General features: G+C 34.0%; 2 protein-coding genes across 2 annotated transcripts; both read left to right on the forward strand.

The window, feature by feature from the left end:
• The first annotated feature begins 420 nt into the window (after positions 1–420).
• LOC131939155 (toll-like receptor 4) lies at positions 421–2,592 on the forward strand. Its single transcript, XM_059297356.1, has 3 exons — positions 421–605; positions 693–1,518; positions 2,194–2,592. The coding sequence occupies exons 1-3, from the start codon at positions 421–423 to the stop codon at positions 2,590–2,592; spliced, it is 1,410 nt and encodes a 469-aa protein (XP_059153339.1).
• A 7,859-nt stretch (positions 2,593–10,451) lies between these two features.
• Positions 10,452–16,591, forward strand: LOC131939156 (toll-like receptor 4). The gene is made up of 4 exons (XM_059297357.1): positions 10,452–11,154; positions 12,437–12,563; positions 14,723–15,548; positions 16,193–16,591. The coding sequence occupies exons 1-4, from the start codon at positions 10,452–10,454 to the stop codon at positions 16,589–16,591; spliced, it is 2,055 nt and encodes a 684-aa protein (XP_059153340.1).
• The last annotated feature ends 10,727 nt before the right edge of the window (positions 16,592–27,318 follow it).

The following is a 27,318-nucleotide window of genomic DNA, read 5'->3' on the forward strand; positions in this document are numbered from 1 at the left end:
TCTGTGTTGACAAACTTGAGAGAACTATCAATACCCGGTACTAACTGTAAATTGGGTCCCGGATTCCGGAAGCTAAAACGTCTTCAATCATTAATCTTCTACGAAAGAAAATCATGCTATCTGACTCACTTATGTGATAAATATTTTGAAAACATACAATCAGGGCAAAATATATCTATTTCGTTGGCAAAATGTCCACTCTCAAGCTTCACCAACACATCTTTTGTGATGGGAGCGACGTTGTCAAGCCTGAACCTTGATGAAACACAACTAACTTTAGAACAAATTTTTGACTCATTCCAACAGTTCAAAAACGTGCAGGAGTTTTCGATGGAAAGATTAACTCAGGAATCACATTATACGGTTTATTTAGATGATGTTTTGGAATTGTTTATGGAAACTCAAATAAAAAAATTATCAATGGCTGGAAATAAGGTTATCTTCAAACCAAAAATTGAATATTTAAGAGTCCCTCCAACGTTGAAAACACTGATTACAGATGCCGGTGCGTTTGTAGATAAGTTCATTGATGCCCTGAGACATTCGCCAGAAAACTCGCTCACAAGATTACGTTTTAAAAGTTCCTGGAAACAGAATGTTGAATTGTAAGTAATACATGGTAAACTATAAATTCATCCAATTCTTACACACCTATCTGTTCTATTGTTTATAGTAAAAAAAATTTCTTACAGATTACATCAGAACAAGACTAGAAAAAAACAAGTTTATTCTAAATTTAATGGATTATCTAATTTGAAAGAGTTGGACATTTCTTACAGTCATTTTTATCCTAACACATTTGAAGGGATGAAAAATCTCCGTGTTCTAAAACTGTCAGGTTCTAGCGGTTCTGAACTCTGTGGATCAGATTTAGACGACGGCTGGCTAAGAACAGATTTGGCGAAGCTCGAAGAACTAAGGATGAATGAATGTAACATAGATTTTATATCAAGCACATTTTATTTTCCGAAAAACCTTAAAAGATTATATTTAAGTAAAAATCGATTGACGTTTTTCGAGGCATACACACTAAGACATTTGAACATGACATATTTAGATTTGTCGTCCAACCGTTTACCTGGTCTATCAGATGAAATGCGTGAAGAGCTAAAGAGAATAAAATTTGATAATCCACAATTTCTAGTAGATTTATCTAATAATAAGTTTCAATTTATCTGCACGTACGTTCAAAGTCTACATTTCTTGGTGACCAACACACACATGTTTGAGACCGTAGACGAAATTATGTTCAGAAAGGAAGACAATACTTATTTAAACTACACGGAGATGGTTGCACAACTTCCAAGACTTACAAAATTCTGTCAGATAAGAGAAATCTTCAGCTTTGTGTTGACAATATTTTTCACCCATCTCCTGTGTTTGCTTGTTTTGGCCGTGTTTTTCCATTACCGCTGGAAGCTAAGGTACCTCTACTTTATTGGTCAACGGCGGCTGCACATCGGTGGACGTGTGGTCAACTACAACCCACAGGTTGATGTTTTCGTCACGTACGATGAGGTATGTCATTACATATAATTTTTATTTTTTAAAGATACAGAGATGGGCTAATTATTTTATGTTATACAAATGCTTGTATGTCACTTAAATGTTATTTTTTAAATATTTGGCACTTTGGTCAGATATTAGAGTGAAGGACTGTTAACTTGAGCTTGGATTTTGTGTTTGACTCCGTAAAGTTTCTCGGAGTCCATCGAGCTCTGTTTGGTACCTAACTCACGTTATGTAAAGAATGGCGGTTGGGCATAGTGCTGACCACACTGTCCCTACATAAACGCTACTTCACCTGTATTATAGACATCTAGGCTCGAAATGTTTTTATTTATTTAATTATTATAAGAAAATAACAATGTTGGACATTCTTGAAATAGGTCTAAAACAGTTTTGACATTATTAAACAGTGCTCATTAATAATATTTTTAAAACTAACGTCTAAAACACAATCATAACGATCTATTACATTGTCAAACTAAAAATTAACCAGAGATGTTCACTACTTAAAATTTAATTTTAATTTTTAAAAACGTGCTTTATTTTAAACAGCTTAATTAACAGTCTGTTGTTACGCATATTTAAAAATTAGGAAACAGCTTTCCTGTTTATTGCATACCGAAATTCACTTCAACAATTTTGTGAATACTCATTCCGAAAGTAAATACATTGTTATTATTTTAGGGAGAACCAAGAGTAAGAAGACTTTTAAAAGATGTTATCCTACCATTCTTGCGAGAGAAGAACATCTCTTATATTTTAGGAGAAGTGGACTTTCCAGGTGGGGACATGGTGTCACACATCAGTGGAGCTATAACTGGCACAAGAAAAACACTGGTCTTGTTGTCTGAAGATCTTTTCTTGGATCACTACCGAGAGTATGAGATGAACCTGGCCATCATGCGAGAGTTCAATGTACGAGGTCAGGTTATCGTTCCTGTCTTTGTTGAGAGGGTCGACTTGAATACATACCCACCTGAAGTAGAAACTTATTTAAGGAATCAGCTGTACAGGTGTCTGGTCTACAGAAATAACCAAACTTTCTGGACACTTCTGTTACATGCCATAAAAAATGACAAGTAGTTTAAAATTGTTTTAATATTGTTTTACTTTTGTTACATTTTTGCTTAGATTGGTTTTAATTTACAAAATCACAATTAAATTACAGCCATCTGTTCTCTTGATTTGAAAAGTGAGTTGAATAAATGTATTTAAATTAAAAATAAACAGAACAGATACACGTTTAAATTGCACTATAGCTTTTTCTCATACTGCATAATTCTTTTATATTTTTACTAGCTGCATCCCGTGCTCCGCCACGGTAAATCTTTTTTAAATGTACCAACTTGTGAACAGAACAAAACTAAACACAACACAAACGAACGCAAAAAAACAAACGAAAAAACAAACATAACACTCACAACATAAACACAATTTAAATGCAATAAAAAAGGCATATTGCTCACAGTCTAGCCCGTAGCGCCAAATCGCGCCCTTTCCGAGCGCCGCCGGACGCGTCTGACACAGTGAATGACTATAAAACAGAGGCGTAGCGACCCTTTCCGGCGCCCGGGGAATAACTTTCGATTTGACTCCCCCCCTCAAACTTACGATTTGCACCCCCTCTCCTCAAAATTTCAATTTCCACCACCCCCCCCCCCCCTCTCCGCAATTTTTTTCCAACCCACTCCCTTAGGTCGGCAACCGGGGACATATGTCCCCCCCCCTCTCTACGCCTCTCCTATAAAACCCCCAGCAGTATTTAAAATATCTGTGTTTTACCTACAATATTTCACTTTATCCATTCACGCATTTTTTCCCAGTACTTTAAATTTTAAAAATTTACAATAGAGTTTCATAACTAAAACCATTGCGCACCGAATGAACGTGATGACGCGTCTATAATAGTGCTTAATAGTTGATTAAAAATTATAAGTAGTAAACATTACATTCAGTGAATAAAATAAATAAAAAATAGCATTTTATCAATCAATGCTAATTATAATATTCCAACAATTATTCCGTCTTGCAGATTTTGCATTCACATTTTTAGCGTAAGTTCAATTTATTTTTAAAATACCTCCCTTGGCAAAATTACTAAACAGTTTAATTAGATTTTTCTAACCTACAGCTATTATGTTATTAAAATGTATCCACTTTTTCTAGGAATATTAACAAAAACTATATTTGACATTGATCCTTTTAATATGTTTTAGCAATGTGCGTGTATTTAATATTCTCTTTACGTTATGCAAAATTGTACAAACAGTGGAAATTATAAAATAGCTCTATGCCACTATATAAACAAACCCAACTCTAATACTTATAATAAGACACTGAGGTGCACTGAAAAGCACTGCGTGGTGCGAATGTTTACTTTTATGGTTCCAAAATCTATAGCGATGACGGAAGGACTGACACACTACTTGCCCGCTTATATTATAGATGTTTTATTTTTTAAAATATTATTTACCATTTTCTTTTTTAACATTCCATTATTATTTACATACATATTTTGGCATGCTTTGATTTTATTTTTATGCATAGTATGAATGCATTATGGTTTATTTTACGTTATTTTATTACCTTTTTTAAACGTCTTTTGTTATCCTTTTCCATTTACTTATGCTGTTTTTGTGGTATGCATTTTATATTTCATTACTTTCTTATCTTATACCTGCTAGTGCTTTTAAAGTTCGGGTTTGATTTTCGTAAATAATTTAGATCAGATGACTCAAGAAAATATAAAAAAATTCTGTACTTCGCGGGACGGTGTGGTTAAATAGTAGAGCGTTTGATTGCTAACCTGAAGGTCTCGAGTTTGGATCCCTGCCTCGAGTTAATACGACGTTGTCCACTCAACTAATAACGTTTGGGAATCAAAAGCGGCTGAGCATAGACCTGGCACCATTATTCCCTAGTATGTTATAACTGTGGAGTATGTATTCGGCAGTTAAGCAGTGAGAGGGTTTATAGTATGCACGAAAGAGGGAAAACTGATGATACATCAAACATGTGGTTTATCACCACTCGCTGTTGCTACGCTATGGATGAAAGCATATTGTAAACAATGGTATTTTAAATAACCAATTTTTTTTCTAATGTATGTGAATGTGCAGGAAGTTAAAAAAATATAGCTCTCAAATACTGTTTAGAAATAACTAAATCACAATATAAAGGATTTGTTTAACATCCAATGAAAATTAATAAAGTGGTACTTTGAAAATGTAAAATGTTTTTTGTTGATTGAATTTTGATGTTCTGTGATTCATAAAAAAATATAGGCTATCTTTCTTTAATAGAGTACTGAATATTACTTTAAACTACTAGTCTCAGAAGAACACCAAAATAGTTTCTCTTTATTTTTTTACCACTTGTTAATCAGAGCTAACTAAGTTTTCATATATTTAAATGTATATTAAAAAAACATCATTATTATTATTAATACTTCACTCAAGAAAGAAAATTTAAGAAAAATTAAAATGTATTCGCCTAATACAACAATATTTTTCATGCACTAAAATGGTCGGTATAGTCGGTTAAGCTCATTGCTGCTAAACTAAAAACTCACAAGTTCAATCTCAGGATCGATGGCTGGAGACAGCTTCTCTTCTGGGAGAGAAAACTCAAAAATCAAACAATTGCGACCTTGTAGTTTTGTCTTAGATGTTCAAAGGCTATGGAAGCAAACTAATAAAAATATATGTATGATATAATGCTCTTTTCAACGCACTAAAAATAAGAAAATAAAACATACTCGCATTCTTTAATCAAATCTTTAGTCGCTCAATAGATTTATTATATTTTACAGCTTTTATTTTAAAAAATAAAGTTTGTTTTATTTTTTTTAAGTACATTTAAAAGCTTATTATTATAATGGTTTTTCCCCCACTTTTTGTCATTCGCTAGAAATATGGATATTTATGCATAGTCATAAAAGACAAAGTATATTGGCATACTGCTCGTCGACTGGGTGTGGTTCTGGGCTTCTCTATTGACTGGAACGACTTCGAAGATTGGCCAATGAGGGGGAGTACTGGATTAAGTCGGTTACTTGACACTTGTGGTCTTTTATGAACCAACATGTATGTGTCTGCCGACTCAGCAGCCTTCTTAATGTCAACTATCCTATTATCGAGGATATGTAGACGGATCTCTTCGGGTAGGGAATTTAAGAATTCTTCTCTCAGGACCAGAGATTTGAGTTTTTCAAACTCTGTGACTTATTCTGAGTTGAGCCCCCCCCCCCCCCCCCCCCCCCCCGAGAAAACTTTTTCTTTCTCGAACAGAAACTCCACATAGGATTGTGTAGGCTGTTTTCTGAGTGTTCGGAAATTCATCCGATAAGCCTCGGGCGTTAACTCGTAGGCTTTTAAAATGGCAGCTTTGACCAGCCCATAATTAGTTTGTACATCCCGAGAGAGTGCCTGTGAAATGAATGTACTAGCAGCTTTCCCTATAAGAACTGTGCTTAATAAAGCGGTGACAGCATTTTCGGGCCATTCACATGCTTTAGCTAAACTCTCAAAGGAGTTAAAGAAAACAACCAAATCTACCTCGTTATACTTCGGGACCAGTTTACAAAATTTGGCAATAACCTGAGCAACTGACAACTTTTCAGGATCCACTACAGAACTCACATTACCACTAACCTTAGCGAACTCCAACTCTAACCTCCTCTTATCTAACTCTATCTTAGCTTCTAACTCTCTTTCTTTTAAAGCCTTTTCTAGAGCAACTTTCTCCTTCTCTAGAGCAACTTTAGCTTCTAATTCTGCCTTCTCTAGAGATTTCTCTTCACGAAGTAACACATCAGCTAACAGACTCTCTTCAAATACATTTTCGTTGATAAAAAGTACTATAACCTTATCCTTTAGCACTCGTGACTTTTGAGTAACCGAGAAATCTAAATTCAACTCTGTCACTACACCAACTAAATACTTTCTACTTAGTTTCTCAACCTCTTCAACTGTAGGTTTCAATTAAAAAGCCTCCATTATCCAACTACAGTTTCAAAACCAAAACAAACTCTCTAGGTTAACACAGCACAAGGATCTGCTATCAACTCGACCCAAAACACGACACGACTGACCTTCTGACCTAGATAACGCATCTCTAGCCTTGGGCGGTGTTCACACACGGCTTTACTGGACTAAGAGAAAACTCACTAGATCTAGATCTAAACCTAGTGTCTAAACCAAAAACTCGTACAACAAATTAAATCCGGACGGGTCCTCACTAATTACGAACACCACTCTAGCAGACGCAGAGCTGGCGAACGTACCCGGGTTCGTTTACAGGGTTACACACAGATGGCTCATAGCCCATAAAAGGCAGCTGGCACAACAATTCTCCGAGGACTCGTACTTAACGTCTAGGGGATAAACTCGAAGAACTCTTAATACCAACAACACTTTTAATCCATATATAACTTTTAAAATGTGTACAAGTTCCAAGTAAGACTCTAGCTTTATACAAAATATAATGAATTAGCAGAATAAACAAAACCCAACTTACAAGTTGAAGAAAAAACAATGTTACACTATCACAGGATATGGCACTTAAGAAAATCACCACAGCTTATATAAAACTACTTAAAGCACACAGTATTACTTAAGCCACAAGTAATAAGGGAAAAAGCTGATTTAAAACTATAGACTGCAAAATGGCGACATACACGGCTTTCTCTCTCAGAATGTCTGGTCAGGACTGCTGCTGCGAGAAACGTGTGCGCAGGGTATTTAACAACTTGGGAAACATGGGAGGTCACTTTCAAGTCATAAGGCTATTGGTGATGTCTGAATTGACCAATCGTAATTATAGAAGGATCGCATCACATCGTGATGGAAAAGTACTGGGTATATGTCTTTCTTGAAACTATGGAAAAATACCGGTGATTACACCACGGGTCACCCATGGTTGATTAATAAATGCTAAACTAAAAAAATACAAGACCTAAGTAGGTCACACAATATAAATATTGATTAAATACCCAATGCAAACTAAGTTTTAAAGGAGTACTTTGAAAACTTAATTTTTTAAAAAATTTTAAAACCCAGAGATTCACTAAAATATAGCTTAATCTTTAATATCTTAATCCCTATACACAATAATAATATTTATAGAAATTGCGATGATTAAAAGAACGTCAAAACAAATCATTTTGATAGTGATCCCACATGTTAACTTAATCACACCAAAATAATTTCTAATTTATTTAAAAATATGGTAATCACATATAAAAATGTATGAGCCTAATATAACTATATTGTCTATGCACTAAACGGACCATATAGCTGAGTCATTCAAGTTCAAGGTTGCTAAAACAAAAAGTCCCTAGTCAAACCACCGGATCGATAAATGGAGACAGCTTTTCGTCTAGTAGAGAAAACTCCAAAGCAAGCAACCGATGCCTTATAGTTTGTTCTTGGGTGGACACATGGTTTAGAAGCGAATCCAATAAAACAAATATAAAACCCTGTGTAAAACACGCTTTTAAATGCACTGAAAATTCGAACATAAAACAAACTTGCTTTTTTAATGAAATAGTTTTTATAAAGAAAAAGGAAGTGGTTATATTTTCCTATTTTCAGTGCATTTACAAGTTTTTGATTTAAAGGTTTGCTAAAATTGTTTATCTGCTTTTTGTTATTAATTCGTTCTTATTGGAGTCGAAAGCTCATACGTCTAAATTTGTGTGTGCCTAGAAAACCGACCAGTGGCTTGCGATCTTTAAAAGACAATTATCTGCTTCTTCTAAGTCCAGGGTCGACTTTCAGGCAAGAGTTCATCGCCAGCTGCCAGCTGGTTTGACGATTTCCATAATTTACTTTATTGTTTTCCCATTTATTATTGAAATAAGTAATTTTTTTTTAAAATGTTAATGGATAATCTAATCTCTTATCAGATTAAAAGATAAATATGCTTGCATTGTCACCATAGATATAGGTGCATTAAAAGTGGGCCAAAATCGAGTTAAACGTTTGCCACAACTCACAAACAAGCAAACAAACACAGTAAATTAAATACAATCTTATAATAATGAGACTCGTCCCGAACTGATGGTGTATAATGTAAAAATATTTATCATTCTAATTGTATAATAGCATTGATTTGATGAGCACATGTAGGCCAATTTGAAGGTTAAATACAACGTTGTTATGGATTATGATTAAAGTTAGGTCTTAAAGTAAATGTTACAGTTTGATAACCGAAAATAGCCAACGTTGTAGTAAATTGTCGTTCCTGTTATTTAGTGTAGGTAAATTATTAGCCTATCTATAAACATCCAGTTTAAGGACCAATTATTTTTGGAGATATAAATTATATAGCTACTAGATCAGTAATTCCCAAACTTTTTCGAGTGGCGACCACCTTTTATAAAAATTCAGTGACCCGCGACCCCCATAGAATTAAAAAGTCGAAATTAGTAAGGAAATTAATCAGTACTAAAATTGGATTTTCTAGTAGACTTTCAATGTGAATTATTATTGATAACTGTTTTAATACGATGAAAAAAAATTGCATGCTATTAAATAGCCTCGACATTCGCGGTTGAGGTTTTGTTAACGCTAACCTCATGTCATTCTTAACATTTAATTTATTTCTTTGTTTTGTTTTTAATTGGAGACGTGTTGAAAATCTATTCTCGCAAAGATATTTAGACACAAAAGGAACTAAAACTCAAAAGGCAATCAATTTCACGTTTGGGTATGAATGGTGAATACTACACCAAAATTTGGTGATCAGTTTTTCATTTGACGCGGAATCATTCCTCACATTTAAGAATTCATTTTGTAATTCGCTGGGAATACTGGCAACATCAAAGGAAGAAGAGGATGGGTAATGTATAAATGCAGATTCTTCTTCTTTCACCACAGGGATAACGCCGCAGTTCGGTGCCAAGAGATTCAAGATGCCCAGAAATCTGCTCTTTCAAATTTGTATTTACCTCACAGTCATATTCACCAGACATGGCAATATTTACAAGATTTATTTTTCTTCGCCAATTTGGAGGTTTGATAATCATGAAAAGAGATAATAGGGTAGCCAGCGTAGCCAGCGTACTGTAATGTAGAAAAGCATAACCTCGTGATCTCTATTCATATCTTTTCATAGTTCTTTAAACAGACGGATGTTTAGGGCTCCAGATTTAATATAATTTATGACTTTCATTAAGGTTAGCAATGGAGTCGAAAGAGTGTTGCTGGCGAGAGCATACCGGTGTACGAGATTAACTTAAATTAATTTCTATATTTTGAAATTGATACTACAGTACTTTATACCAATGTATCACATTAGTTAATTAACATTCAATTGCTAATTTGCATTTAATAAGTAGGCCTATTAAAATGACATGTCTGAATTTGTTTTAATTATAACTTCTTCTAAAGTTGCAATTACTTTTAACGCGGTGCAATAATTACAAACTAGCGATGTTAAGTTAGAGCAAACAAAGTAAATAAACCTTCTCCCAATACGATTTCTATAGCACTTCAATTGAAACTACCACTACCCCCCTACTTTCTTATTAAATGTTAAAGCACTTCTATTGAAACTTCCACCATCTTTCTTTGTTTCAGAATGTTAAAGCACTTTTATTGAAACTACAATCCCCCCCCCACTACTTCTCTCTTATAGTATATTATATTACTTCTATTGAAACTACCACCCCAACCCCTTCTTTCTTATAGAATGTTATAGCACGGTTATTGAAACTACCGCCACCTGCCCCTCACAAGTAGATTATTATCTGAAGGCGGCACAGAGCATTCAGATTGAACAGGAAACACATGTTTATCTCCATCAGCCCTACTCAACAAAACACATCCCGTTCATTTCAAAGTTATATTCTGTGTTTTCATGAACCGTGCGTAACAGTTTTACCATTTCATAGCCGTAATTATAAATTTGGCAAGTTTGTTTCTTTACTTCAAAAGAAAATGGAATTTTCTTCTACAACTGCGACGCATTTGATATTTTTCTTATCGAATGGATTGTTTATGTTTACTACAAATGCTGTCAACTATTATGATGAAAGGAAAAACGCTGTATTTAATCATACAAACTCAGAGCTAACTTGGAACAATCCCGGTGAAATAATCAACGAGTCTTGTCCAGATCAGTGCTTGTGTTTTACTTATAAAATGGCATGCCGTTGTTATCCTAATTGGCCGCATGTGCCATCTAATACCAAAAGGTTAAGCTTAACTGGCATTGAAAGAGTAACTATAATTTGCGCCGCGGTCGATAATTTAAATCAACTAGAATATTTGAGACTCGACAGCTTTCAAGGCATAGACACGTGCGAGAAGTATTTTCATGCACAGAGTTTTTCATTGCGATATCTTATAATACAAGACAATATCATTGCAGAACTGCCGGTGAATTTGTTCGCAAACCTACGCAACTTAGCCTATTTGGAGCTTCGTTTGAATCGTCTAACACTCTTGCAGGATGGTGTCTTCGCTGGTTTGACAAACTTAAAGGAATTAGTAATCTACGAATGGTACATTCACAATGTTTCTGATAATTCTTTTGCTGGACTTAAGCTGCTAACAGATTTAAAATACAGTTATGAATTACTGAACAGACCATTAAAGAAAAATTCTCCAGGAATCATTTCGCTAACAGATTTTACAACAGGTATGATATATCAAATTAACATAGGCGTTGATACCTATTCTGTCGACTATCAATTTTGTGTCCCCCATCCCACTCCAATCTATGGTTATCTATGGTTATTCCAGTATGTTAAAAAGCACCAGCCTCCCGCCCCCCCCCCCCATTAGTTGAAAAGGTTTGTGGCGCTTCTTACCAGTTACTATTCCGTAATATTTTCAATTTCGATACTACAAAATTGATATAGAAAACGGTTAAATCAGAAGCCTTGTAGTCGTTTATTTTCGTAACTTTGACTGTGTATAACTCAATACTTCAGCTTAAAATAGTTGTTTACTCCATTTGACGCCCCTTAGGATAGGCGCCCGGGGCGACCACCCTGCCCGCACTCCCTTCGCAACGCCACTGGAAATTATTCTAAAGATTATATTTCACTATATTGTACTACCGTGTCATTGATAGACGGACTGGTCTTAATGGCGCACAGACTATGAGCCATAATGCCTTATCCACCTAGTTTCTGTTTTGGTCTTTGGTTGGTCGAGAGCTAGACTGCTAACCTGTAAGTCTCGAGTTTGAATACGTGTTTTAAGCCAGTAGACCGTCCCCGAGTCCACCCAGCTCTGATAAGAATCTAACGTACATTAGGGAAAGCAGAGGGTGCTGGGCGTATTGCTGACCACACTACCCTTTTATAAGCCGAGGTTACAGAAACAGGCACACTCTACTTCACTTGTCCCAAATACCACCAGGTTTAAAAGAGGAACTTTAGTTTTAGGTTTGGGATTAAGTTTAGGTTTAGGTTTAGGTTTAGGTTTAGGTTTAGGTTTAGGTTTAGGTTTAGGTTTAGGTTTAGGTTTAGGTTTAGGTTTAGGTTTAGGTTTAGGTTTAGGTTTAGGTTTAGGTTTAGGTTTAGGTTTAGGTTTAGGTTTAGGTTTAGGTTTAGGTTTAGGTTTAGGTTTAGGTTTAGGTTTAGGTTTAGGTTTAGGTTTAGGTTTAGGTTTAGGTTCATGCGAGTGTAAGCTATTGTGCCCAAACGGCGTTACTGTTTTAAAAAGTAATTATAATTTTATAGCTTGCTTTTAAAGATTTAAAAAAAAAATTAGCATGATTACATAGACTAAGATTGAATAAAATGCAACAATCAAATTATGAAACAGCTTAAGAACCAAAAACAATGTAGTTAGGCCAATTACGAAAGAAAGGAATGATACATTACCTGGCGGTTTTTATAACAGATTTGTGAATGGTTAGGTATTATTTGTCTATATTATTTTAATTTATCTCAACCTTGTTTTTTTTTCAGGATCTTTAGATATCAACCCGGTATCTTCATTAGGATGTTATCCTGACAAGGCATTTGCATTGTTAACTAGCCTACAGAATTTACGTTTATATGGAACGGACTGTAAACTGGGCCCTGGATTCAAAGAGTTGAGGAATCTAAGGAGTTTAGATTTCTTGCCTGGCTTTTATAATTACTCATTAGGCGACTTCTTCTTGGAAAATATAAAATCACGACATAAATTGACCGTCAGTTTAAAACATTGCCCTATCACTAGTTTATCTGAAACGTCGCTTATTGCGGATGCAAACGTGACAGAATTGGACCTTAGTTACACACAACTTACGCTAATACACATTTTAAATGCTAAGAAGATGTTTCAACGTTTAAATTGCCCTAAAGTACATCTGAATTTCATGAAACGGATCCTGTTTTTCGAATTATGCCAAGTGTTTGAAACTTTTGTAGACACAAACATTAGAGCTTTAGATGTTTCTAGGAATAGTATAATGTATCAGCCGGTCCGTGAGAATTGTTCTCTGCCACCTAAATTGGAAAGACTTAACTTACGTCGAAACTTAATTAACTATATAGCATTACTTAACGATTTGTCCAGCAAATTAAATACTTTGAAATATTTAGATTTGAGCCATCAAATATTTAACTCAGAAGAGTCAAGTGTTTTGAAAAGGTAAAACTATGAACTTACTGATATATATATATATATATATATATATATATATATATATATATATATATATATATATATATATATATATATATATATATATATATATATATATAATCTTTAGAGTTTCTACAAGATTCAGCAAAATCATTCAAACATTTAGATTGTGTGTGGTGAACATGAATCTTCTAGTCTGTGTAACTGATGGTTTACTGCTACATACATTAGGGTTACAGTCTAGAAGTTCCCTTTTTATATGAAATAGCTTATTGGTTAAATATACGCATACATTTATTTTTTAAAGTTTACAATTTTTTCCATGGGTTTCAATCGAGACATTCTTATCCCTTTCACCACTTTAAATACAGAAGGTATAGTTTGCTGAATTAGTAGTGAATTATATATATATATATATATATATATATATATATATATATATATATATATATATATATATATATATATATATATATATATATATATATATATATATATATATATATATATATATATATATATATATATATATATATATATATATATATATATATATATATATACTACATGCAACCCTGTCGAAAAACAGGCATAAAAATATTTTAGTTTATGTTTTGTTAGATATTAAGTAGCCTTGATCAGTTTTAAGGGATTCAATACATAGAAACATCAGGCATAAAAATCATCACAATTATTTGAATCTGAAATATTTTTTTACTGTCAAAGTATAAATCACATGAATTTGTAATCGACTCCGCTTATTTTATAAACTGAAATGAATAACAAAAAAAAAATCAGAAAGTTTTAGTTTACATATACAGTTTGATTTTTTAGAATCAACATAAATTTTAATCAAATCTCTTGGGATCAAATCTCTTAAGGCTACATTTTTAATTATTTTCATTAAACCTAAGTTATAAACTTTACTTAAGACAAATATTGATTGGCTGTAAAGGAACTCGTGATCGATTTTCTGACTACCCCACATATCTTAGTTATTTACTTATAAAACTTTGCTGATTAAGTTTGTAAATAAAACTATGCTATTTAAAACAACATGACCTAGTTCTGCCTTTTTTGTATAACGAAATATATGCTAGCCTTTCGAATAGCAGGATGTCTTCGTTTATGTCGCCATTACCACGTGAATACCATATTGCTTTTACCTTTTTAAAATCTGTTTTTAAATACTGAAAATTCTAAAACGTCAAAAAATAGTCCAAAAAAACCAGTCAGGATTGTTAAACCATATTAACTTTAATTACACTGTGCATAATTTTTAAGATATATAATGGGCCTCTCGGATAACTTTCATGCTATTTACGGAAGGGTCAATTGCTACTGGTCACTCAAAGCATAGCCGGTTGAACGTGTACTTGCAAATCATTTCTCTAAGTGTTCTTCGGGATTAAGTCATTTGGTGCAAAATGAATTATATTTTATACTGATATTTCTTTTTATCTACAATATATTGTATTAAGTCAGATTATTTCCCATTACAAAAAAAAAAACTATAAAAAATAAAAATAAAATTAACGATTGCTGCCTTCTTTGCATTCGTTATCCGCCCATTTAACCAGGCTTCTTATATGTAATTTTTATTTTATTTCGACATGAAACAGGTCTGACAAATTTTTGAGACTTCATGAAAGAAAATATAATGAGTCTAAAGGTATTGGATTACATCGCTTAGAATTTTTGGATTTGTCTTACAACCGAATGATCCCAAGGACTTTTCAAGGCCTGTACAGACTCAAAACTTTGAACATATCTCACATTGAAGGCACCATCTATTTAAGAAAGAAATTTAATTTTCTTATGTCAAATCTTCTGCGCCTCGAAGAACTTCGGATGTCTAACTTAAATTTTGACCAAATTCACAAAAACTACACATTTCCAAAGAGCGTGAAAAAAATTGATTTGAGCTACAATCAGATTAGATCATTTCATTCGTCAACTTTAACTCATCTCAATTTGACTTACTTAAATCTGTCACACAATCAGCTGAATGGCTTCACACAAGAAATGGCAAATGAGTTGCAAAGATTAAAGTCACACAACCCTGAGTTTTTGGTAGATTTGCAGGGTAACGTGTTTGCATTTGAATGCGCCAATCTTCCAATCCTGTATCTGTTAGCTGAAAGCCCGGAAATTTTCTATGAAAAAGAAAACATTTTCTTTGCAACAGAAACAAGTGTAAAGTTCAACTACACTCAGATGATTGAGAAATTGCAAGGGTTCTCAAAAATGTGTCAGATAAAAGAAAATTTCAGCTACGTGCTGTCAGTGTTTTTCACCCATCTCCTGTGTTTGCTTGTTCTGGTCGTGTTTTTCCATTACCGCTGGAAGCTGAGATACCTCTACTTTATTGGTCAACGACGGCTGCACATCGGTGGACGTGTGGTCAACTACAACCCACAGGTTGATGTATTCGTCACGTACGATGAGGTATGTCAATACATATATTTTTTTTAAACATACAGAGAGATGCTAATTATTTTTTGCTATATAAATGCTTTTATGTCATTAAAATGTAATTTTAAAAATATATGGTAGTGTGGTCAGACAATACAGTAAAGGACTGCTAACTCGAGTTTGAATTTTTTGTTCGAATCCGTGTGCGAATCGTTAGCGAAAGAAAGGCGGTTGGGCATAGTGTCGACCACACTGTTCCTACATATACCGAGGTTATAGAAGCAGGTAAACTATACTTCACCTGCAGCTAGGTTCGAAATATGTTTTTTTAAAAATGTAATTATTATAAGAAAATTTTTTTAATCGGACATTCTCAACAAGCCTGAAATAGTTTTGACATTATTAAACAGTGCTCATTAATAATATTTTTAAAACTAACGTCTAACACACAATCATAACGATCTATTACATCGTCAAACTAAAAATTAACCAGAGATGTTCACTACTTAAAATTAATTTTAAAAAAGGCTCTATTTTAAACATCTTAATTAACAATCTGTTGTTACACATAATAAAAAAAATTACAAAACAGCCTTCCTATTTACTGCATACCGAAATTCACTTCAGCTATTTTGTGAATACGGATTCTTAAAATTTATACATTTTTATCATTTCAGGGAGAACCAAGAGTAAGAAGACTTTTAAAAGATGTTATCCTACCATTCTTGCGAGAGAAGAACATCTCTTATATTTTAGGAGAAGTGGACTTTCCAGGTGGGGACATGGTGTCACACATCAGTGGAGCTATAACTGGCACAAGAAAAACGCTGGTCTTGTTGTCTGAAGATCTTTTCTTGGATCACTACCGAGAGTATGAGATGAACCTGGCCATCATACGAGAGTTCAATGTACAAGGTCAGGTTATCGTTCCTGTCTTTGTTGAGAGGGTGGACTTGAATACATACCCACCTGAAGTAGAAACTTATTTAAGGAATCAGCTGTACAGGTGTCTGGTCTACAGAAATAACCAAACTTTCTGGACACTTCTGTTACCTGCCATAAAAAATGACAAGTAGTTTAAAATTGTTTTAATATTGTTTTACAATATGAAAATGTTCAGTGTTTCTTCAAGACTTTTTTCTCCGGGGGGGGGGGGCACTTGAAATTTTGGGGGGGGGGGGGCGATGGAGTTTCTTTGGGGGGGGCGGACACTGTTAAAAGTATATATTTTCTATATAAATTATATACATTTTATTTCGTTCGGGGGGGGGGGGGGGGGCGGTAGAAATTTTTTTTTGGGGGGGGGGGAAGGGCAGGCGCCCCCCCCCCCCCCCCCCCCCCCGAAGACATGCCTGGAAGAAACTCTGTAAATGTTACAGATTTTTATTAGATTTGTTTTATGACATTAAAACAAAATTACAGTTTTCTGTTTTCTTGATTTCGAAAATTGAGTTTAATTGATTTATCAAAAGTGTGTAATAAACAGAACAAAGTTACGTTTAAATTGCACAATAATTTTTTTTTCACTCTGTATATTGTATTTAAATTTTTATGTTTTAATTATAATTTTTATCAATTTCTTTTTAAAATTTCAAGATTTTTTATATATTGGCATGCTATGATTTTATTTAAATACATAATAGGAAATCAATATCTATATATATAATTCTCTTCTGGGAGCTGTTAGAAAACAAGCTGCAAGCGCGCCTTACATTCCCCTCTCTTCCTCTCTATCGCTACCACCCCCACCCCCCACCCCCTCACATGATCTGGTGAGCTGTGGTTCACGATGTTTACATTTTACAATTATGGAGACGGGTTTGGTGACGGCTATTAGGGGCAGATAATTTAGTTTAAAACGATTTTAAACTTAGAGGAGGTAAGGAAGAGGAGGCTGCTTTCACGTGGGGGGGGGGGGGGGAGGGGGGTTCAGTGTTTTTAAGCAAATATTTTCAGTGGCAGCATTGGTACTGTCGAATTTACAAATTATAAATTACTGAAAAGTAGAAAAAAAAAACAACTAAATAGCGGCGTATGATACGCAGCGGGTCGGCTCGTAGTGTATATTACTTCATGATATTACTTTTTGATACATTTTAAAGTCTTTTGTTATCGTTTCTCAATTGGTTTCTTGTGCTGCTTCTCCAACCCCCCCCCCCCCCCCCCCCCCCCCCCCCCCCGAAGAGATGCCTGGAAGAAACTCTGCTGTTACTTGTTAAATACTTTTTATATTTCAATATTTCCTATCATATTCCTGCTTATTCTTTCAAAGTTTGAGTTTAATTTTCGTGAATAATTTAGATCAGAGGACTCAAGACAAATATGGAAAGTCCTTACCTTGAGGGACGGTGTGGTCAAATAGTAGAGTGTTTGATTGCTAACCCGAAGGTCTAGAGTTTGGATCCCGGGCTCGAGTTAGTACGACGTTCATTTAAAAGCTTTTAAATAAGAAAATAAAACAAACTTGCTCTGTTTGAATAAATCTTTAGTCGCTCACTAGATCTCATACTTATATGAGCTTTTATTTTTTTTAATGGAAGTTTCTTTTATTTTCATATTTTCAGTGCATTTATTAAACGCTTATTATTGTAAATATATTTTTCCACTTTAAACATTTGTTCGAAATATGAATTTTCGTGCATAGTCAAAGACTGTACCGCCAGACCCTGCTATGCTGGTGGAAGTAGGCCGTTTAGGGAGCCCAAAATCCGACCAAAAACAGGGAAAAATAAGTATTTTGCACCTTGTGGTTTTGTAAAAAAAAGAACAGTTCTACTACAGCAGTGATTTCTCTATAGTAACTGACACACTACAACATAGACACACACAAAAAACTAGATGAGCATTAGTGACCAACTAGAACAAACAGACATGTTTCATTTTTATTAAAAAAAAAACAGTTGCATAATGCTAAGTTATAGTAAAACATAGAAAAAATAGGGCCTAGTATGATATACTGTATGCTATGTCAAGTAAAAGTTTAATTCTACTTCTATTTTCACGTTCTGCAATGACATTTGCTATCCTATGCTCTTTTGTAAATACTTTTTTTCTCGTTTGTTTTGTATGGCTGACCAAACAATATTACCTCCATCTCTACTTCAACTCTTTTGTTTTTTTTGAGCAAACAAAAGACACACAAGTGTGATATTTTCCGACGATTACCAGCCACCTCCTGTGCTACCCCTCAATTGTGTTTTGGGTCCTTGGAATCCCATTTTGATAATTCTCATGTACAGACCAGAAATTTAGTGGAATAATCGGTGGAACCGTCACCTCTCTTGTATTTAACAACCAAACTCGACCACAAAAAACACTTTACCAGCTATGCTGTGTTTGGTGGAAAAAAAAACAACTTACCAATTTTGGCACAGTTGTATCACAATCACAACTGAATTAATCAATCCAACGAAGATAGTGCACTTTTTATTTTACGCAATTCGCAATGGACGAAATTGGCTTTTTTTCTGATTCCGCTCCTTCAAATCATTGTAGGAATTTGAGTTCAATAGACCTAAAAATATTGTAGATGAAATTTCTATAGCGAAAGATTCATAAACGAAATAAGCCTTTGAGCCGTTTACGTGAAAGTTGCACATGTTATTTATGTGTTAAATTGACGGCTCTTTGGATATCTATATATATATAATTCTCTTCTGGGAGCCGCTAGAAAACAAGCTGCAAACGCGCTCCCTACCATCCCCACCCCTACATGGTTTTAGTGAGCTGTGTTCACTCTAAATGTTTACAAGCAGAGCCAACGATTTTAAACGTAGGGGGGGGGGGGAAGGGGGGGGTTATGGTCCTTAACGAGCTACTTATAGTGTTTTAAAGAAATATTTTCAGTGGCAGCGTTAGTACTCTCGAATTCACAAATTATGAATTACTGAAAAGTAGAAAAAACAACAACTAAATAGCGGCGTATGTTATGCCGCGGGCCGGCTTGTATTTCATATTTTTGGCGGGAATACTACTATCAATTTTAGTTAGACGAATATCATCACTGTATAGACGTTGTTTGGGAAAGTAAAGAAAGCGCATTGTTTATAAATCAGCAGCTGTATCTATTAGAGAAAGACAGTAAAAATCGATTGTCTATATCAGCCACGTACCTGTCCTTTCAACAACATGAAAATTGGATCGTCGCGTTGGGACGTTTGTGGCTGATACATCCCAAAATTTACAGCATATTGGCTTTGTGGACTGACGTTGACGCCACATCTTAAAGTTACAGTTGTGGTACTAGATTCACGTGAGCGGCTTCTAATAACGTCGTTAATTTTTTAAAAAATTAGCCCCAAGCATAGCTTTTACCGATAGACTCTCGTTGTGATCTGAGGCCATTATATTAAGATGGAGACCTTTTAGAGCAACCAAGGATCAAATGCTGCTTTGTTTGGTTGGTGTATGGGGCCTTGACACGTTGTATGATATCCATTTTTGTGACGTAGTCAGTATACAGTAGCGGATTTTTAGCACCGAATCCAGCCAAAAAAATTCGCCGTTTAAAATTAGTTGTAAACTCTTTCTTAGTCACGTTTTCATTAACAAATATTAGAAATGATTCATTAGGATGTTCTATATAAACTGTAGCAACTTATAGATTTCACAGTTCGGATTATACACGTAATTGTTCACACAGTTGTGTTGCGTGAGAGATACTGCTTTATCATGAAGTGAATCTTTAAAGGGTTGAGGGAGGGGAAGAACCTCTTTGATTGCTATATTTGAAATAACTATTACATTTCATGTATTTTCATCAAAGTGAAACGTATGTGGAACATTTGAACGAAAAGGCTGCATTAGAGATGGGTCAAAATTAAGTTACAAGGTTCGCTGTAAAGACACACAAAAAAAACAACAAACGAACAAACAGACGTTGCGAACTAAATAATATAGAGTCGCCTCGAACTGATTCGTTTAGGAAGCAATTTTTTTTTTCTAATTGCATAGTAGCACAGATTTTACCAATGAACTGAGTCAAATATTTCTGATGAATCTTTCGTAGGACTAGTTGCTAACCGAGTTAGCATTCGATTTTTTTAATACATTAAAGAAAAACATTTCAGGAATTATTCCACTGTCAGGCCCAGGCAAAGGTATGATACATTCAATTCGTTTAAAAAACTATTCCACGTAAGTCCATAACGCACTATATAAACACGAAAGTTAATGGATTACTTATTCATTTGTAGCAGTGCAGTGTCTTGTAGTACTACAATGTCTTTGATAGGTAGAACGGGTCTTAATGGCACACAAACAACACAAACAACACGAGAGGTCAGACGAATAAGAGGAGAGGGCGTGTAATGCTTAATTACTTAGAGTTACTAATTTTTAATTACTACTAGCGTGCCTGTCCCCGCGCGTTGCCGCGGCTTTAGAAGAAAGTTTGAGAATAGCTCGTGGCAAATTGCACCCTGCTCTTGCGCGGGCGGACGCGCCTGATTGAATTTAGTGAATGGTGTATAATACTACTTGTTATACGTATTCTATCACACTGTTTAAAACGAACGTAGACAAGTCTAAATGGCGCACAGACAACACGAGAGGTGGGGGGAAGGGGGGGGGAAGAGGGCATGTAACGCTTAATTACTTAGTTACTATTTTTTTTATTACTATTGTAAATACATATCTGCCCAACAAATTGCAAAATAAAATTTATCATTGTTAATTTCTTACAAATCAATATGTTATATAAACGAAAAAATACAGTAAAGTTTTAATTTTTTGGTACCTGTCAGGTTAAGTGGGTAATTTGGTTTGTTGGTCCAACGCCCGTGTCCCATGATTTTGGTTTTCATTAGGTTAATTTTTGACCCGCTAGCCTAACCAAAGTCAGGGAAAGTGTCTGTTATTAGAGTGATAGATTTTTAAATCCGCTTCCAGTTATAAAGTCATAACCTATGTCGTTTCTCACTTTTGATATATTAATTGGTATTTTTTTCGTTTACTTTCTGCTTATTTTCTGTGTTGATATTCTGTCGATTTTTTTCTTTATTTAAACATTTTTCCTCTAATATTGTTTTAGTATGTGTTTGTGTTGCTTATTTGACAATTTATGCTTTTAAGAATTATATTGTGTTACATTATTTTCTGAAAAGTTACGTGAATTTTTTTTTCACTTATTGGTTATATGTTTAATTTATAGAACTTAATTTCTCATCTGTAATGATTTAACATTTAGATTGAGTTCTTCACAAATCAAGCAATTTCGCTCAGTATGCCTCAATCTTTCCTTTTCTTCGATTTGAAAAAAAAGGTTATTTTACGTGAATATACTTACAGGGAACAGGCCATAAGTCATGTCAATATCTCCAGTTTGTTAGAAATACCCCCCAATGCTTTACTTCCTACCAACCTTTTGAGTACGAAAGAATTAATTGATTTAAACAATTCAGTAAATCAATAAATCAATTTTAATTATTTTCACAGTTATTTTAGTGTAAACGCGAATAAAAACAATAGTACTGGAGTTCCTTTCAGACATCTCTTTGGGCAGGGTGGGGGGAGTAAGAAAGTCTACCCCCCCCCCCCCCCCCCCGAACGAAATGGAATTCATATAGAAATCATATATGTTTACAAGTGTCGCCCCCACCCGTAAAATGTAGTCTACCACCTCCTCCCCCCCCCCCCCCCCCCGTCGAAAAGAAAATATCAAGTGGACGAAACACCGCAATTGTGACAATACACTGTGGCGTCTGGACGAGAGAGATAAAAAAAAAATTTGAAGTGTCTAAATCAACAAAATTTGTTTATGTCAATCTTGTGCTCTTAAATGCAATAAGTAACCCTACTTAAAAGATGTCAATATAATGCTAGATATAAATGTAAATCTTGAAACCAGCCTGTCTGCGCATAAAAGATAAGAGCAGAAATACGTTCAGAAAGAATGACACATCTTTTGATACAAGAATCTATGAGAGGGCACGTATATAGTCAGCTTTGTGTCAAATTAAGCACGTGATCTTCATGCTAAGTAAAAAAAAAAGCTTTACATCGTGATGTTTTCAATTTGACAAATCTGGTTTTCCTTTTTACATCCAGTCGCCAAATGTATGTTCATGAAGATAAGGAGTTTTATTAAAAGAGGCAAACTCAAAAGACTCGGTCATATTAGTAACCGAAAGTTTAAAATATTTAAAAATGCTCCAACGATCTTATTTATATAAGAAGAATTGTGCCACATTAGATCTTATAGCTTGATGTTCAAGAAAAAAAATATGGAAATCTTTTGCTTTGTGTAACACTTGCTACGTTATTAGTAAATACAAGATTTAATTTTTGTAACTGTTGAACAACAAAGTGAAATGTAAATTTTTTATTAAATAAACAATATTTAGACCTATATGATTACGTTCTATTATACATGTAGGTGGTTTTGTTTTGTGTAAACTTACACAACACTGAACTCATCATCCTTTTTTTAAATTTTATTTACAACACTATTTCGTTTTAGAAAGATATTTTTGTAACACAATAAAATGCAGGTTTGTTAAAAAAACAGTAAATGAAAGTTAAAAAAAAAATTGGTAAGTACAGATAGGTAGGTTACAACAGTAAGATAATCTTGACAGCTACTGAATTTCTGCTTCTACGAACTTATGTACACATAAACAATTGTTGCACTTGAGACAAAATGGAATTTTAATTTTAGTGGCATTTATATAAAAACAACACTCAAACACACATACATACATATATATATATATATTTATATATATATATATATATATATATATATATATATATATATATATATATATATATATATATATATATATATATATATATATATATCTAATATATAAAGCTCAGTTCTGTATGTAATGCATATGTTTGTCGTTGGTCTTGGATGAATTTAAGTGTTAGAAAATTATCGTGCGCATTTGTCTAAATTTATGAGCTAAAAAATTACTATTGAAAGTGTTGGGAAATAATTTTCATTTTTCAAATTATAGTAATAATTGTCGGCATGTTCATTAAACACAAGTTTTAAAAAAATATCATCTTTTACAAAAATTCTAATTTTGTCTTTATTTAGTCCTATAGCACTTACTTCCCTTTGATAAATTAGGAAAACAAAATTACTTCCCTTTATAAAACCATTGCATTTTGTGGAAAATAATTTACTTTTTAATTACTTTGTTTTGGTGTTGGAAAAAAAAATTACACAATCAGCGGGGATTGATCAAGTGCAAATGTTGTAGGTATTTTACGGATAAGCTTGGAGTATTATGATTGTTCATCAAATTGAAACAGGCGCGTTCGTTTAAGTGAGTGCAAAAGACTATAAATAAGTTGGGGTACTATGTTCGCGTTAGTGTTTTCTTTGTGTTTAGGTGGGTTTGCGTTAGTGGTTGCGTTTTGATTTGGTTCGTTTTTGTTCTTTGTTTTTTCGTTTTTGTTTGTGTTTTTTGTTTGGGTTTGTATTTGTGTTTTTGATTGGTTTTGCGTTTGGATTTGGTTTGTTTTCGTTTGCTTTTTCGTTGTTGTTTTTTTGTTGGTATTGGTGTTTGTGGTTGGGTTTGTTGTTAGGTTTTTGTTTTCGTTTGCTTTTTTGTTTGTTTTTTCTTTGTGTTTGTATTGGTGTTTGTGGTTGTGGTTGGGTTTGTTGTTAGGTTTTTGTTTTCGTTTGTATTTGTAATTGTGTTAGCGTTATGTTTGCGTTTTGTTGTTTTGGTTGGTTGTGGTTTGGGTGGGCAATGCCGGGTTTATGATGATTACTAAACACACAGGTAATGGTCTTTAACAGAAAGTTTTTTCACAGAAGCCAGACCGGGGTATATATATATATATATAAGTAATTAATAGATCTGATCATAGCTAAGGTAGATAACCGAACAAACGCCTGACATGGTAATCAAAGATAACAACTTTTAATATGGTGACAACATCCAAGAGGGTGACACAATGCAAAGGAGCGACAAAAACTAAAGGGTTTACACCACGCATGCTGACAGGCCTGTAGTTCATTATCCCGTCTATCAGCACATTCTTTTCGAACACCGTCACACACTTGTGTAATTGATAAAAAATAATGTGTGTCAATAAATATCGAGTGTGCCACATCCCATGATCTAATTATATATTAAAGCTTGGGAAATTTTGGTGTCACTACGTCTCTTGAAGGTTGACACCCTATACGCAAAAATATGTATTAAGCTTTTGTAATTTGTTAAATTAACTAGGCAAAGTAGATTTATTTCAGATTAATTTTTAAAAAATAGGCAATATTTAGTTTTCGTACCCACCCCCCCCCCTCCCAACTTAGAGGGTTTCACCCTCTTGAATGGTTCCACCCCGATGAATGATTCAATCTTTTGTCTGTCTGTCGTGCTTAAAATAATCCTTAAATGATTCCAATTTCACAGCTTTATCCTCCGGTTCTTGTCTCCTATCTCACTTTGAGTAAACCGATACAATCTCCAGACAGAGCAAGACCACTGTGTTACCTTTAACACATTACCAACATATTTTTATCCAATTACCGCAATTGTTTTCACGCTATCGGTTCTGCACACAAGTATAATGTATACTTGTTTTAAACACCAACGATTATTTTATAAGTCTCGAGTAGTATATATTAATGGTGTCATAAACACGTCATATTCCACATTTGAGGCTGATCTGCCAGCTTTTCTTATTTCACTTGGTTTCTTGAATGTAAACAACCATATTGTAAACAACGCAAATCTGTGTAGAAAGTTTTCCTTCTAGTTGTACTTTTATAAGAATTTAATACTGTTCTAGATTAATTTTCAGGTAAACTTGCATCTCTTTCGATTTGTTTCATACTAAGGGGAACAACCGTGTTAAATCTGGACATGACAGGGCCTCGGAGCTATTTCCAAGTAACTCAAGGCATATCATCAGAGTTTCTTCCAGGCATCTCTTCGCCCCTCCCCCCCGAAATAAATGAAATTTATATAATTTATATATAAAATATATACTTTTAACAGAGTCCGCCCCCTCCCCGAAGAAAGTTTACCGCCCCCCCCAAAAAATTTCAAGTGCCCCCCCCCCCCCCGGAGAAAAAAGTCTGGAATAAACACTGCATATCATATTCCATTTTCTCTTCTTTTGAAATAATCGTTCTAATATGTGTTTATTAAAATTTGTATAAATTAAAAAAAATATTCAAACGAGGACTGTAATATTTTAAGTTGAGTCAGATTCTTCGCCATAACTAAAACAATTTACTGTCTTAATTGCATTCGCTTTCTGTTCAACCAGGCGTCGTCTTTCTAAGTATACTAACTTTAACTTCAAACAGATATGACAACTTTCAATAGTACAAAAAAGAAAATATAATGTACCTAAAGGAACTGGATTATATAACCAATAATTTTTGGATTTGTCTTACAACCGAATAATCCCTCTTACTTATGCATGTACAGACTTAAAACTTTAAACATATCTCACATTGAAACACCTCCTATTTAACAGTGAATTATAATTTTCTTATGTCACGCCATCTGTGCCTGAAAGAACTTCAGATGTCACAATTAAATTTAGGCAGAATCCATAGTAATTACACATTTCCAAGGAGATTAGAACTTATTAATCTGAGTTGCAATCTGATAAGATTATTTTGTTAATCAACTTAAGTCAGCTTAATTTTACTTACTTAAATATTTTTAAAATTTTTATTTACCAATTTTCGTTTGAACTTTCCACGATTTTATATATATCGACATGGTTTGATTTCTTTATACGTATAACATGAATTCCCTATAATTTAAACTATTTTTGATATTATGTTTTTTTGATACTTGCCCGAATGCTACAAATGCCTGAATGGACACTTGCCCGAAAGCCGTTTGCCCGAAAAATGTTAATATTATATTTTAGCAAATAGAGATTCTTAATCATTTAAAATTCGGGAAATCGGCCTTCGGGAAAACGGAATTTTGGAAAGTGTCTTTTGGGAATTCGTCAAACAAAAAAAAAAAAAAAAACAGGGGAGACGACCACGCACGGTAACAATGTTAAAGTAGCGTCCGCTGTCGTAAGTTTATATTTGTTGAACTGTGAATACGAGTTAAAAATGATCACTTGGGATCAGAACATGAATCAGGGTGGGCCAAATAAACAACGCCTTGCTTTTTTGTTGCACTTACTTGTGTTATTTACTATCTATTATCTACAAACACAACACAAACACAACACAAAAACAACACAAACACAACTCAAGCTTGATTTTTTTTAACCCTATTATTATTAAAATGTATCCACTTTTTCGAGGACACTTAACGAAAATTATATTTGACATTGATCCGTACAATATGTTTTAGCAATAGCAATGTGCGTTTATTTAATATTTTCTTTACGTTATGCGAAAAAGTTATATAAACAAACCCTACTCTATCACTTATAATACGACACTGCGATGCAAGAAAAAAGCACGACATGTGATGTGTTTACTTTTATGGTTCCAAAATCAACAGCGATGACGGAATGACGAAATGACAGACTGACACACTACTACCAGCGTTATATTATCGATTAAAGAGGGAGTGATCTCCCTTAAGGCTAGGTACTGCAGAACATAGAGATTTTACAAACTTGTGTTTTACTTGCACCAAATAAGCATGAAAAAAAGCGCGTATAATAGCGCATTAAATTGTACTTTAAATAGGCTAATTTTAAATAGTTAAGTTAAATTATGATGTCAGATTGCATTGTCATCTAGTCTTGAACAACGTGGTAAGTTTGAAACGAATCTGTTAGTTAGAAGTGCTCGAAATTTCGCTAGGCAGTTTCAATCTATGACGGCTGACAGAGGAAGCAAGATAAACAA

The sequence above is a fragment of the Physella acuta genome, unplaced genomic scaffold, assembly GCF_028476545.2.
Source record: "Physella acuta isolate Inbredline_101_S28 unplaced genomic scaffold, ASM2847654v3 ptg000265l, whole genome shotgun sequence".
NCBI lineage: Eukaryota > Metazoa > Mollusca > Gastropoda > Physidae > Physella > Physella acuta.

Coding starts and splice junctions, on each gene's coding strand:
- LOC131939156 (XM_059297357.1), top strand. CDS start 10,452: ATGGAATTTTCTTCTACAACTGCGACGCATTTGATATTTTTCTTATCG. Junction 11,155..12,436: donor GCTAACAGATTTTACAACAG/GTATGATATATC, acceptor TTTTTTTTTCAG/GATCTTTAGATATCAACCCG. Junction 12,564..14,722: donor CTGGGCCCTGGATTCAAAGA/GTTGAGGAATCT, acceptor GACATGAAACAG/GTCTGACAAATTTTTGAGAC.
- LOC131939155 (XM_059297356.1), top strand. CDS start 421: ATGGCTGGAAATAAGGTTATCTTCAAACCAAAAATTGAATATTTAAGA. Junction 606..692: donor TGGAAACAGAATGTTGAATT/GTAAGTAATACA, acceptor AATTTCTTACAG/ATTACATCAGAACAAGACTA. Junction 1,519..2,193: donor TTTTCGTCACGTACGATGAG/GTATGTCATTAC, acceptor TTATTATTTTAG/GGAGAACCAAGAGTAAGAAG.